General features: G+C 37.6%; 1 protein-coding gene across 4 annotated transcripts; it reads right to left on the minus strand.

Moving 5' to 3' along the window:
* LOC143375265 (uncharacterized) lies at positions 1-15,038 on the minus strand. 4 transcript variants are annotated; one of them, XM_076824227.1, is made up of 12 exons: positions 14,742-15,038; positions 11,431-13,922; positions 11,217-11,350; positions 10,973-11,108; positions 10,700-10,858; positions 8,837-8,975; positions 8,506-8,723; positions 7,942-8,264; positions 6,137-7,564; positions 5,299-5,458; positions 5,055-5,223; positions 1-4,130 (listed from the first exon to the last, which is right to left on the minus strand). In XM_076824227.1, the coding sequence occupies exons 2-12, from the start codon at positions 13,781-13,783 to the stop codon at positions 3,944-3,946; spliced, it is 5,406 nt and encodes a 1,801-aa protein (XP_076680342.1). In that variant the 5' UTR covers positions 13,784-13,922; positions 14,742-15,038; the 3' UTR covers positions 1-3,943. The 4 variants fall into 4 exon arrangements, with proteins under 4 accessions (XP_076680342.1, XP_076680316.1, XP_076680324.1 ...); XM_076824201.1 differs by having other exon boundaries at positions 8,506-8,735; XM_076824209.1 differs by having other exon boundaries at positions 8,506-8,735; positions 14,575-15,038.
* Between the last annotated feature and the right edge of the window lie 45 nt (positions 15,039-15,083).

The following is a 15,083-nucleotide window of genomic DNA, read 5'->3' on the forward strand; positions in this document are numbered from 1 at the left end:
TTTCCGGGGTATTCACGTGCATTTATGAATCATCCTATATACAGACTGTTAATAAAAATGTACATTTTTCCAGATCGATTTTACATATGCAAATAATGAAATATATATTTATATCTCTTGCGTAGAATTGTAATTTTATATAGTTATAAATTTAATAGATTTTTTTCACGAAGTTAACAACGATCCAACCGCGAAACACCCGATGATTAAATACTATTTAGAAGGAGATAAAGCTGGTATATATAACGTAAAAATGGGAATCGTATATGACCTGATTTGGATTGGGGGAAGTGGCCATGAGCGGCCAGTTAATTTTATTCTACCTATAAGCTCGAAGTTTCGTAATCAGAAACTCTCCAACTTTGCGTTCCGACACGTTAAATGTTTTTCCACCTAAACTAATCCATCATTTGGAAGAAAGACGGAAAAATATTTAAACATTTTTTACACTTTCGACAATCCTGTAGAGCGTGGATTTAGACTCCCAGAAGGATTGTTTCAAACGATAAAAGATCGACTTAAATAAGAGATACTGGCGTCTGCACAGATTCAAGCGCAATATAGCAGGAAAAAAATGTACTGCACAGCCACTTTCGTTTTAGCAGGAAAAAATTCTGAATCAACGACACTTAACCCTGCTGTTCTGCTCGAGTCTACATGAGCCGAAATGATTTCTATTTACATACAGACACAAAACTGCTCAGCTCTTCTATTTTCTAACTTCGTCCATTTCGTTCGGCAAACAGCTTTCAGATTTTATACTTTTGTATCTACAAGTAAATGAGAATCATTTCGAGTCAAATAAACCCAAAGAGAACAAGAAGGTCAACGCACCACTGTGCGAAACACGATATTTATTGTTAAATATCTCGTAAACTATTAGGTATCTATGCAAACGATCGAACATAGGTTAAGTATCCACCGTTTCTGTCTCTACCTACGAAGTTTCGTTTAAAATTGGCGCGCAAAGTTTCACGCGAGTCCCCTGCGAGAGCTTCGCGCCGCACGACTCGTACGCCTACAGCGTTGATCCTTTTAAATTTCTGGACACGCTCGATGAGAGTTCGTCGGCTATGTAGAATGAACAGAGGATATGCAATGTTTCCTTTTGTGCAATGTTCCCATGTTAACCATCGTTAAAGTATATTTCTGTATTTGTTTCCTTTGCGCTACGAAGAAAAGCCGTCGCTTCGCTTCCCTTCCTGTCGAAGACGTGTCGCGGAGAGTTACCGCGCTTAGAGTTACACACCAAATGCGTATTACACGATGTATCCACACGTCGCGCGACATTCCTCTCGAACAATTTCGATTCCGTAATAAAATGCATCGGTACATTGTAGTCACAACACGCGACGCACTTATACGATAAAAACGAATACAAAATCAATTGTAAAAGATCGCAAGAACGGTATAATGCATCTACATGCGCCGCAAGTCTCGTCCTTTCCGTGATCGTTCTATTTAGGCTCGATCGTCATCGATGTGATATAGATTACGAAAACGAATGGACGCGCGTTGTCCGCCCCTCTCTTTGTTCGATGTACGGCACACGACGATACTCATCACACACCTTCGATTTCGTTTACGAATGCACGTAGGTGAAATACTAATACGATTTCTTACGGGATGTATCGTTCGTATATAATTGTTCGTTACAGATAAATTAATAAATATAAAATATATTAAATCGCCAAGAAAGCATTTTGAAAAAAAAAATCAGAAAACAAAAAGGTTTTGGTATTACAAGTTTTCCTTCAAACATGTTCCTCGCCGTTTTGTATTTTCAATTGTTGGTTTCCTCAACGCCTTGCCCCCGCTATTATTTTCGCATCGCACACACGCATACACAGACAGGAACAATCACGGGCGCTCTCTCCTTCTCCTATCTATACTATATATAATATTTCGTCTATCGGAAATAACTTAGCATCTATATCCAATATATTAGATATTAAATAATAATCGTATCATCAATATATTAATTTTAAATAATATAATTTCTAACAAAACACCCGCCACTCAACAAATAATCAAAAATATACGTCGACGTTATCTTATTTGGAATTTCAGTAAAAATAATTACGTCCTAAGATTTCTACTCATTATTATAAACTCTCGTGTAATATAATTATATTATTGGCTAACGCAAGGTTACTCGTTATTCACGAATATGTTTTTTTTTTTGGCATACTACGATGCGATACATTCACTATGCGCTAATGAATAATATATGACTCGAAATAATGAAGATACAAGGGATTATTATACAACCACATTTTTTTCCTAATAGAATAGAGATCACGATTTTCCAAAATGTGAAATAAAGCGGTAAATGTTCGTTACAAGAGACACACGAAGCGTGACGGGTTAGAAAATAAATATTTCTAAAAAAAATCCATTTTTTTGCAGTTTCTACGTCACAATAAAAAAAAAAAATAGAATTTCATTTGAAACAAATGAACTGGAAAAAAGTTCCTTCCACGGGGCAAATGAATGTAAATTATCGTTATAAATAGTTCGAATCATATTTTTACAATGATTCAACGTACTCTCGTGATTTGGCTTCGTTTCGAAGCGTAAAAAGATTTTAAATAATCGTTTATAAATTTCCAACGAAAAATATAATTAAACATTTTCCGTGATATGGCAGTTCGGATAAATTCGAATTAGGACTTGCTTAATTTCCAATAAAGTCGTATGAGACTCTAACGCGAGTAGGCGAAGCTTACTGTTCCAGTAAAATTTCAATCGAATCAATTCCATTTTGCGACGCTCCGCCATCGACGATGGTTATTAAAAAGAAAATGAAACTTACATCACTTACGCGTATTAAAATAACGCATGTGCATGGGTCACATGAACCATCGCAATACAATGGAAATGTTCTTTTATACCAGAACTGAATTCAGCTCGCTTTCGTTTCTCGTCTCGCCCGAAGAACACAGCGCATACATTACTATTTCCGCTAAATGGTCAGGCGTTTAATTCCTACCTTGAAACTGTTCGAAGGTCCCCTCCAAAAAGGGTGCCATGATACATAGCATATAGGTATTTGTATCTCCAATGTGAAAAATATTCATTTAAGTGTTATAAATACTATCTCACAAAAAATATGATTCTCTCTATAAAATTGTCAAATTCTATTATCTCCCTAAAAACGTGTTGCGTTCGCGATAAAACAACCCGTATTAATGAAACAGTGACCGCATCGTTTGCTCTTTAACAAATGTACGTATATCGGGCTCTTGTTGCAATTCATTTTCGTCATCAAGATATCCGTCAGAATGACAAATTCTGGATTATTTATTTGCACAGGCCATTCTCGGCGTTATGCAACGAGCCCCTACATATATCCCCGTCCTACATTCGTCGCATCGATTTGGAGACATGACTTTTCGAAATATTCATTGTCAAAATTCATCAAATGATTCGTTAAAATTGTTCGTTATATCGCGTGTTAGAAACGTAGAAAATCCGTGAACAAGCAATCTCTATCTTATATGATTATCTAATTAAAACAGTATTCCTATTATCTTTCTTCATAGTTTAGCAAAATTTAAAAATTCGATTTCCAGTATCACTATAGCCTACGAACCTAGTGCTTCCTTGCTCTCTTCAAATAAATACTTTATACGCGACGAGATATATTTTCTAAGAAACTGTTGCATAAAGCACAAATAATATGCGAATAGGAAAATGTATATCACTGCTGTAACTTTCTATCGTAATAAAAATCAACATAAATCTATAAAAAGTTCGTATACAAATGATCCTTTAAAATCCATCAAAAAGAGATTAAAGTAAATCCATTGTGTTTGAAATGATAATAAATCGATTAGGATGCAGTTACGCTTGAAGGGAGACCTACGTCCAGTTTCAATTTATATTGCAAACTTTGTGCATTCCATTGGTTCCTGTTCAAAGCGTTTTATAAAAAGTCGAGTCATCCAGGATTCTTAACAAGCTTTTTACCACGATAATCGTACACGCGTCGACAAAACAGGACCATATCAGAGGACACTGGTATCGGAGGCTGACGATTTTCTCGTGGATATAGTTGATCTCCCGGTGGAACTATTAAACCGGGACTCTCTAATCCCTCTTCAATTCTTCGCAAGTTTTTACGATACCTGCAAATTACATTAACAGTCATATTTAATTCTAATTGCGTTTCTATTAAGCCAGTGTAACAGTTCTGTCCAGTTTTGCACCATTCAGTTTCTTAAAGCGGTATGTACCTGAACGATAAAAGATCTATACCACACAAATGCATGTAAATGTTATCACTATCAAATTACAAAATAATCGACACCAACGTACAACCAAGATTTGCATCTTGAAAAAATGTATTACGCGTTTGGTGGAATTTTAAAGATACTTTGTTGCATGAATTATTAAAATCCGGTTAAAACAATTGATGGAACAGTTTACATTGAATAATTGCAAAGAGTGAATGTGGCTTTGAAAAATAAACATCCAGATTTGGTTAATCACAAATGTATTATCTTTCATCACGATTATTGGCTACGATACACATGTTGCAAAAATTTCTTGCAACGCAAGAAAAAACTAATTAACTTGATTCGGGCATTTTAGCACATTCATCGTACTTTCTGGATATTGCACCAATGAATTGTCATTTTCTTTTTTGTTCATTACAAATCTTTCTTAATAGTAAAACAATCAAGAATGCCGAACGAGCGGAAAGTGACGCAAGCTAATTTTTCAATGAAAAAAAGTACGAATTTTTCAACAGAAAAATCGTAAAGTTACATGAAAGATGTATTATACCTATGTATTAAATAACAAATGGCGCTGATATATACAATGTTTGAAAATAATATTCCAGTTTTTATTCTTATACAAATCTAATTAAATTGCGAAAGAATGCTTTTAATATATTGCCTAAAGTTACTTTTACATTAATCGTTGATTACTAAAAGCATGAAACTTTACTGACATAGTTACTATCACACTTTGTTATCTGATATATTCGATGATTTTTGTTTCGTCGAAATTTATATTCATTTCACGTATAAAAAACATTAACTCACCGACAATATTCATTGAATGTCAAAATATAACATTTATCTTCTATACAAGCGACACTGTTAGCATCGCGATGCCGTGAAGCGAACACTTCGTCTTCGGTATCGTATTGTGTTCTACCTTGCTCGGTGTGTTCTGGTCTGTAGTACCACAACAAGGAAAACATCATCTCGCCTATAAAACAAGCTTATCTTTATTCCATTCGGATGGCTTTTTATATAGAATTCGGAGTCATGTACGAAAACATACCATCATCTGGATTTTCCCACAACGCAGCAATTTTCGCTACGAATGGCAAATCAGCTTTTCGCGGGCCACTCTTTAGTAAAACGCAGTCACGAGGTCGTAAAACATCGCCACTTTCGTGTCTCATACTCGCGTAACATCGACGTATAGCCGATTCTTCGTTCTGCAAAAGATAACGGAATGAATTTAACGACAGAAACTATTTAATATACAGTAGAATCTCTCTTAACTGAACTCCCGTTACCCGAATACTTCATTATTTCAACACTCTTACTCAAACGTTCTATAAAATGCCGTGTATGTCTACCAGTAGAATATGATCGCATGTTAAATGGATAACACTAGAAGAACACAAAGAAAATTATCGAATAATGTCGTAGAAATAAACGACGACATGAAAGATGCTGAAACAACAATTGTATAAGAAACTGATTGTGCATTGCGTGGAATACCAGGATGTGGTAATTGTACCGACGCTGACGTAAAAGAATAATTTCAATCCGATAAAAGTTATTTAACCGACGATAAGATTCGAAGCACTTAACGCTTTAGCGGGCAAGGCTGAAATGGGTCGACACACAAAACGAATGTAACTTTACTCAATTGAATTTGATGAAAAACTTGGAGGATTTGGAACCCATAAATCTTTGTTCCTTATTTCTATTGTTAGTATTTGTATTTCTTTTTCCAAAATATATGAAGATCTATATCAGAAGGTAACTGATCAATTACCCGAAAATTCGCTTATCCACACATTCACGTCCCCCGATTAATTCCGATAATCGAGGTTCTACTGTAGCTAGCTCTATACTAAGAGAAAATGAAATAGTCAGACTATTACCGTTAAATAAACTTTGGCTTCGACTGCATTGCCCTCCCAGCTCCACCCATTACTCCATTTGGGTTTTAAAAATGTTTTCCTAGTTAGGACCAAATTCTCACTTCCTATTATATAATTTTCAATTTTTGAGGCAGATTTCTTTACAGGCGCTTTTTTCGTACTTTTTCGCTTCTTTTTAATCAAAGCTGGTTTCTTTGTAGTCTCATTAACATCCTTCCCTTTAGATTTTGTTGTACTGTCGTGCTTTTTACCACTATCTTTCGACTTGGCTTCGTGCACCCTGGATTTACCTTTCCCTTTAGATTTACTTTTATCCTCTGCCCTCGACTTTGTACGTATGTCCACTTTACTTCTAGACTGGCTACTTTTCGTAATTACTTTTGATAATTTCTCCGATGCCAGTTCTTTTACCAGATCAACCTTTTTAACTACCTTCCTCATCACCGACAACAAATTTGCTTCTTTCTTTGCTTTCTCTGACTTCACAACATTCTTTCCCTTACGATCTTTTTTCTGCGTCATTTGTAAACTTTGTTGTATTACATTATTAATCGTTTCCATTATTGAGGTATCACTGGCAGCATTCTTAAAACAGCTTGAGACATTGTTGCTTGCACCCTGCTTGGAAGTCTTTAACTTTTTAATTACATTTTCGCAGGAATTCGAATTTTCTATTTTACGCTTTTGATTCTGACTATCTTTCCTCGGCTGTTTTTTCTTTGCAACACACGGATCGTTGCTGCTGTCTATCTTTCTTATGAGCGACAGTATAGGCGCAGAAATTTTTGATGCAAAATCACTGCTACTCAACTCTTGCGACGAACCAACAGAAAGGGTCCTTTTGCTCACTTTCCTTTTCTTTCTACTATCGGACAAGCTATCTAAAGATAACTTCCTTTTCGAAACCTTTTGACATTTAGGATGCTCCTCTTCTGTTTCTGGTGTTTCCGCACCGTCTCTTTCTACTGTGTCTTCAATAGTTTCTTGTACTGTTGACTCATAATCTGGCTTCTTCCAATTTTCATTGTCGATCACGACGACGTCGTTCAATTCTTCTTTAACGTCAGGATCTGCATCCAATTTATCATCGAGCAGTATACCGGAATCCTTGTCAATTTCTAGAATGGCCATTTGACCTTCCTTCATACACTGCTCGCATTTCATTATGTCGCACTTGTAATCTGATTCGCACTTAACATTACAATTTGCAACGCAGGCTAAGTTGTCACCCATTTCTACGCTACACGACTCACACTTCACGTTATTATTCTCCAACTTAAAGCTGTCAAACTTTTCGCTCGGGCAGGTGGCGGCTGCTAACTTTTCCGTAGGCGAGAGTGTTTCCATTTTAACTTCACAGGTCGAGGTACAGGCATGTTTCTGGCACCCACATTTCTGTAGCTTATCTTCTGTACAATCTTTCTCATCCTAGAAAAATCACCAGGCCATAAAATCACTTGTGTTTGTAACAAAAATCTAGATTTATCTGATTCGTAATTCCTAAATACGATAACATACTTCGAAATTCGATATATATATATATATATGTTTACAAAAAGCGTACAGTTAACTAATCGCAGACAACTATAGTCTGATTTTCGAGAGTTGGGAGTCTCGAAAATTAGACTATAATTGTAATATCCTATTTTGAAATGTTTACTGTCTTCCTAAGAACGCGAAGAGCACGCCAGTATCAAAGAGAATAAAGAAGTTAGTTATGAAGGTAAGGCAGAGTAAGATAAAATTGTTGAGTACCCGTGATTTGACATTTAGTAAGTGAAAAATATAATAAATATGATGCAGACCTTATCCTGGCAATCCGAATTTTGGGTGCGATTATGTCCACCGACTAGATTATGAGACGGAGGGGCCGAGGGTTGGTTCTGATTCAGGTTGCGATGAGTGTTAAGTTGGACGCGATCCGTATCCCAGGCATTGGCACCGTGAGGAGGCGCTAGCCCGGCTAGCCCCCTCGCCGGCGAGGGCGGACCTACCAAAGCACTGGGCGGCAATGACAGACCGGGCCCCGATACCACTGGCGCTCCCTTACCATTACCAATAAGGGGCCCAGTATCCACGTTTTTTGGACAAGATTGCATCGGGCATGGGCAACCTTGGAAGGTTGCATCTAACATAAATTATGAAACATTTACACATCACTTATTTTACCCCCCTTAATTCATATGACCTAATTGCAAGTAAACCAACTGTAATCCAGAGGATTACATCATGTCTTATATTTTCTTGTTCTAACCGTGATACTAATGCTTGTTTAACTCCTTTAAATCTGCATCGTAATCTGATGTTAACAGTTGGCACACTGGCAATAAGTAAACCTTGAAAGTTTAACAATTAATTAGAATACTTACGATCTACAAAAGGTCTTCCTTGAGCATGCAAATATGCCGGATTAGGTGGAGGTGGTGGTGGTGGAGGAGGTGGAGGATATCCCCCGTAATAAGCAGGTAGAGGATATTCGCCAGGTGGCGGTGGAGGCGGTTGATAATCAACAACTGCTGGACCCCCTGCTGTAGCACCACTACCAGGGCCTCCTCCTCCACTAGATTCCTGGTATCCATAATATTGTCTGAAAGTATACCTTTTTTTACAGCACATTAGAAGAAAATGCAGATCTTTGATTGTGTCTGTTTTGAAGATTCTTCATAGAATCTTCATAGAAGAAGGATAGATTTATCTTACCTTCTATAAGTTGGTGCATATTTATAGTAAGGTGGTGGATGAGCATGTGGATGAGAATATGCTGGTGGATAACATAAATCTGGATACTGCGGTGGAGTACCATAATATTGAGGGCAATATGCCCTATAAAATCCACCTCCTGAAATAAGTCATTGAGCATTTATTTTTAACTGCTTCAATTAAAAATTATTAAGAATTTTATAGAAAATTTATACAAATTCCAGCATATGGATATGAACGATAATAAGCTGTTTAATTTGCTTCTTCATACAAATTTTATGTGACAAATAGTTGTGACCAAAGGAAATTTAAACGCGAGGCCCCGGGGAATCAAGTCAACGCGTGTCGCACGCTTTCGGCGATTAGTAACGTAGTCAAGCAGAGTTTAACTGGCCGAAAGCGTCTGACGTGCGTCGATCTGACGCCCCGAGACCTCACGATATTACGACCTTCCATAGAATGGAATGACTTAGTTGCGCATCGTTAAATTCGTTTCATCAAACATTACCGTATCAACTAATAAAACTTAGTTTAAGGAGGAATGCTGAATGGTAGAGACGATCTTTTGGGACATAAAAATGTTAGGGAAACTTTTATGCGAATGCTATAAAAGACAGGTTTACTGCAAAGTTAATTGGTTAATAGAACAAATGAAAAACACAAGAAAGTTCTAAGAGAGTTACTCTGAAGTACCTAAAGAAATAATTGTTCCTTGGGTACTCAGCTTTCCAGGTGAATAGTTCCTTGTATGCTTACACATACTGTACAATAAGAGACACCTCAAACATTCAAGTAATACTTCATGAATAATGGATATCCTTATGGACTAGGTTCATTTACATGTTCAGTAATGCAGCGGATCATTACGAGCAACCGCATTTTTTTTACGCGGTCGTGGATCCATGTCCTATCGCTCGTTCTACTTGCTGCATTTTCCCTATTTATTCTTAGTCTCTATGTTAATTTAAATTGCATCCACGATGAATATACATTTTCCCTCATACATGGCTGTGCACGTGATAACGCGAGATTGACAGTTTGTTCGTGTCATAATACTTGAAACAACTTTTTTATTAAAGAACTGAACGCCTCGAGAGTGATAAGATTACGTCCTATGTATGTTCACGCAGACTTTTTTTACAAAGCTTTTTTTAAAAAGAATTCAACGATTTATGTTACAAAATCATCCGAAACGATTTAAAACGAATATAGTGGAATTATTTGATTAATATCAATTATTCGAGTCACTTAATCAGAGTTCCCGATAATTCCAACCAGTTTAGGTTCTGCTTATTTCGAATTATCGAAGCTCTAATGTAATGCTTCCCTACTAGACCACGAATTGAGGCTGGCCATGATTTTCGAATGAGTTTTGACCCGATTTTTGTCACCTAATTATCTCACACGTGGTTTCGATCAAGTTCAAATCTTTCAACGAGGTAAAATGAACAGAAAGCATACACCAAGTTTGAACGAGATATAATAGCAGGGAAGGACCCTCAATCTATCTGCGCCCAACAGACGAGAGCTGGAAGGCTGGCGCGAGGAATGAGTCACCCATTACTGGAAATTTTTATTTTCATATTTTTGACTCGATTTTCAGAATTTAGAAGTGATTTGAATTACATACAATTAGAAATAGTCTGAATAAGGCCGTATTTGGATTCAGTTTCGTCGGAAAAACCACATTATCCGTGGTAAGCCAGAAGCGGAAAGCAAAAACCGTGTGTCTACAACTGTACTTCGGTATCAATTTTGTCGAGAACGAAGCGAATTACCAAGAACGTTGTTTATATATTTTTTACGCAAATCATCACCCTCTCACCTGTACCATCAGTTACAAGACACTCTGTATAAACATACCTGTACTGCTTGTTCCTCCAGAAGTTGTAGAAGTCGCAACTAAATCATCAGAGCCTTCTGAATTTTGGGGGGGTGTAGGAGTTGGTTCTGGAGGAGGTCCTTTTATGGGTGGTAAGGTTGGTGGGTGCTGTATCAGTGGACCAGCCGGCTGATAATACCCTAAGAAAGAAAAAAAATGTATAATTATCTTTCTCCGTGCTTTTTTTTTTAATAATTTAGAAACTTGATTCTTATTATATTTTACCTGTTGGTTGTATATTACAATTATCTTACCATGTTGATGTGGGGCCGAGAATGCAGAATGTCTCCTAGGGGACATATTTGGATGATTACCTTGGCTACCTGGTGGTTGCATAGAGGATAATGCACCTAATGGTGTATATGATTTGCAGGGCTGCTCCAACTTTTGCTATTATACAGAAGTATGAACATACGTTTAATAATTCGACATTGATAAATATTTCTAACACGAATTGTATAAACCAGAAATTCTGCCAAAGGAATAAGAAAATCTCACCTGATCATGAAGCTCGGTAGCAACTGCTGTAGCTGCTGTTTGAGTATGACTGGTTGAACTTATTCTGTACTGCATTCCAGCAATGCTACAAAACCCTTCATGATGCGTGGATCGAGTTTGATTAACATAAACGCCTTAAAACAAAATATTTATCTTAATAGATTGTAAAGATGTGTTAAGACAAGTATGTAACTAATAAAACATAGTATAGTACCAGTAATAGTAACATCTGTATCTTGGTTCACAATAAGAAGTTTGTTTGATGGTTTTAAAACTTCTTCCTGCTCTGAGCTTTGCCTTGATTTTCTCTTTTCTATGTCAGAACCATTCTGTTTTCGTTTCTTAATTATCTCCACCTCCGATTCGCTAGAGGAATCAGAGCTGCTGCCGCAACGATTCTTTTCATCTGAATAAGATGCAGCTAAAATTGCAGTAGCATTAAGACTTGCCATTCTTTTACAAACAACCATATCTTTTAAGTCCATTACTTCTTCATTTTTCTTCCTCCGTTTAATTATCTTTTTCTTATTATTTTCTATATTTTTCTCGCGTTCACAATCGTCGTCAGAAGAAGATGAAGACGAAGAACTTTCTAACATATCCCAATGCTTTCCACGCAATCCTGGTACATTTCTGAGTTTCCTTTTTGAGAGATTTTCTTCTCCTTTCCCTTCAACTTTCTTTTCCTTCTCCTTCTCCTTCTCCTTCTCCTTCTCTTTCTCTTTCTCCTTCTCCTTTTCCTTCTCCTTACGAACAGGTTCTTCTTTCTCTTCTTTAGCTTTTTTCTGTTTCTCTTTTTCAGGTTTCGGTTTACAGAAGCCACCAAGGTATACACCACCAGTTTCATTTTCGTACAAGCAATGAACTTTGGCCAATGCATTTAAGGAAGCCACTCTGTGTCGTTTTGGTCCGCTCCAAAAGCCGAACAGTCTCATTCGCCTAACACGTTCGTCGGATGGTGAATTAGCACGCTCCTTCTTCTTACTTTCCTTCTGTTTGTTCTTCTTTGCCCCATCGTCATCTTCCGAGTCTGAATCTGACGATGCAGCATTGCCACCTGTGCTGTCCCCGTTAACTATTTCATCTTTCGGATTTGTCTCAGCTCCATTCTCGCTGTCAGCTGGCTCCTGTTTAGAAGAAACACAGTCGCTTGGACAGTCATCGCAGACTTTGATCAGTTTACCAGATTCCTCCGACGACGTTTCTTCGGAGGAAGAAAATATTTGATTACTGCTCTCTATTTGTACTTTCACAACCTTCTTCTTTATTATCTTTTTACCGGTTCTCGTATTTTTCACAGATTTCTTAATATCCTGCGATTTTACTTGTAACGATTCTTCTCTACTGTTTTTCTCGACATCTTTGTCCTCCTCTACCTCGTCCTTGATATCATTCGTTTCCGTTCCCTCCACTAATTCGTCTTTACCTATAACTTTCTTCGGTTCGTGTAATACTTTCTCCGTCTCCTTTGGATCTATTCTCTTTTTAGACGCAACCTTCTCTACCAGTGTTTTAAGCTTATCATCTTTCTTGAACGCAGCGCTTATTTTATTATTTTTCGAAGGCAACTTAGCTTTCATATGTTTTCTTAACTTTGATTTTTTCTCTTGCATGATTTTGCTTTTGGGGATGGTAACATTTTTCTTCTTCGTTTTCTTCGTCGCTTCACCTTCTTCGCTTATCGATATCTCTTCGTCTTTTATCGATTGGTTTAGCTTACTTTTCTTGTCCACCAGTTTCTGAACCACCGACAGATGTGACTTCTTCGCTAAGACAGTTTTCCTAGATATACCTTTCTTCTGTATGGATTTTGTCTTAGTGTTCTTTTTGGTTCGTGTTAGAGAAGCTTTACTATTTATCGTAGCTTTTTCGAGAAGCTTTTTACGTTCCGACCTTTTATCTTTTATCACAGTAATCTTTATATTTTCCTTAACGTCTGGCTTGATTAATTTCGTTTCCTTCTTCTTCTCGTCTTTGCATTTCTTCTTAGTAACAGAACAAAGGACGTCCAGCTTCTCCTCGCGCATATCATTCTCCTCTACGACGTACGAGGCTTTCGTCTGACCTTCCGCAGCCTCGTCGTCAGGTTTCCCACCTTTCTTCTTGTCGTCCACCTTCTCGAGCTTTTTCTTGCCCTCTATACATTGCTTTTCCGCTTTCGCCTTTTCCTCTAGTTTTTGTACTTTTTTCTTCTCCGTAGTGTCGCAGCTACAATCATCGGTAATTTTCTCATCTATTTTCTCGAATTTCCTTTCTTCCAGCTTCTCCCACTTCTTCTCATGATCTTTTATATACTTCTTCTTCTCATCCGCTTTCTCAGACTTCTCTTTGCGTTTCTCTTCAATCTTTTTCTTATCTTCTATCTTCTTCTTCTCCTCGACCTTCTCCGATTTCTTTTTATCACTCTCTAACTTCCTTCTGGCATCCTCTACCATTTCAAGCTTCTTAGATTTCTTCTCTTTCTTCACATCGGATATAGCTTTCTCCAAGAACGAGCGACGTTTTTTAGCGATTGTTGGCATTTTGGTTGCCTTCCGGACAACCGTTGCCTTTTTCTGCGACTTCATTATTATTAGTTCCTTTACATTTTCAGCTCGACAGAAATGTGCTCAAAGTTGGTGAATGCCCTGAGCAAACCATCGAAGCTACCTAACTGCCATTGTGAAGTTTAATAAATATTGTAACTTCCGTCGAAGCTGTCTCTTTCTGCAAATAATACAAAGAAGTACGATGTAATTAAGTAATTATTATCAACAACAAGTAACATACAGCGCATAAATATTAAATAATGGGCTTTTAAGGCCCACTTTCTCCAGCGTTATAATTCTATCATGTTAATGGCAAAATTGTGTATATCGAACATTAAAAGCCTCTCTAATACCAAGAAAATTCAATTCGTTCCACTTTTTATTATGGAAATGTTAAGTTGCTGAAGGAACTAATACTAACACCTTTTGGTGCTGTTCGGAATAAAATACATTTATGAACACTCGAGGCATTAAGTAAAAGAAAAAAATTGCTCGCATTATATCGCAGTAAATTAAACGTCGAAATCCTGTGAGGACGAGAAAGCGAAAAAGAATTTCGATCGAGAGTGTCGGATGCGCGCACTTTCATCGACTTGTTGACAAATCGATCCCTTTAAATCTCCCTGCTTCCATCGTTTAACATACATAACCGATGCTCATTTCTCCAGATTTCTTACTAGATCCCCGTGATATTTCATAGAAAATGGACACTGATTTCACGGAGAATCGCACGGTTCGCGTTCCAAGCAGAAGAAATTAAAAGGACAAGGACACCAGGATGCTTTTTAAATGTATCCGTAGATGGCCACAAGTGGCTAACATAAACTTACTCCACTGATCGATGAATTTGTCACGTACGAGATTCTGCCAGGCTCGTGCTCTATTACGGAAACCTCTGACAAGATATTCTCAATAAGCAAGTAACGTATACGTCGGGGGTACGAGTGCGACGGAGCGATAAGAAGGAAATGTAGAGCAGTGCATAATTTATGTTTACCTCTAACGAGCCCTTTTGTTTCTACACACAGCCCGCGAACGCTTTTTTAAACGATAAATTAATCCACCAAAGCAGTCGACTGGTCTGATGGTTTCGTTCTTTTTTTTTCGCTCAAACACAGCACCAAGCAGAGCAACGACGCGACTGTTTTGCAAATACTTCTCGCCGGGTTCCGCGAAGTCTAACAGGGATTTCGCATTTCTTTCTCCCGAACCACGTATCTTACTCGACGTCCCTGCCCTTTTACCGTTGCCTTGTCGGCCATTTTCTTCCTCGCGCCGCTCCCCCACTCCTCGTCTCGTGCATTGCCAAATAGCAGATTCTCTCTTCCGTTTTCCCTAA

Source organism: Andrena cerasifolii, chromosome 1 (assembly GCF_050908995.1).
Source record: "Andrena cerasifolii isolate SP2316 chromosome 1, iyAndCera1_principal, whole genome shotgun sequence".
NCBI lineage: Eukaryota > Metazoa > Arthropoda > Insecta > Hymenoptera > Andrenidae > Andrena > Andrena cerasifolii.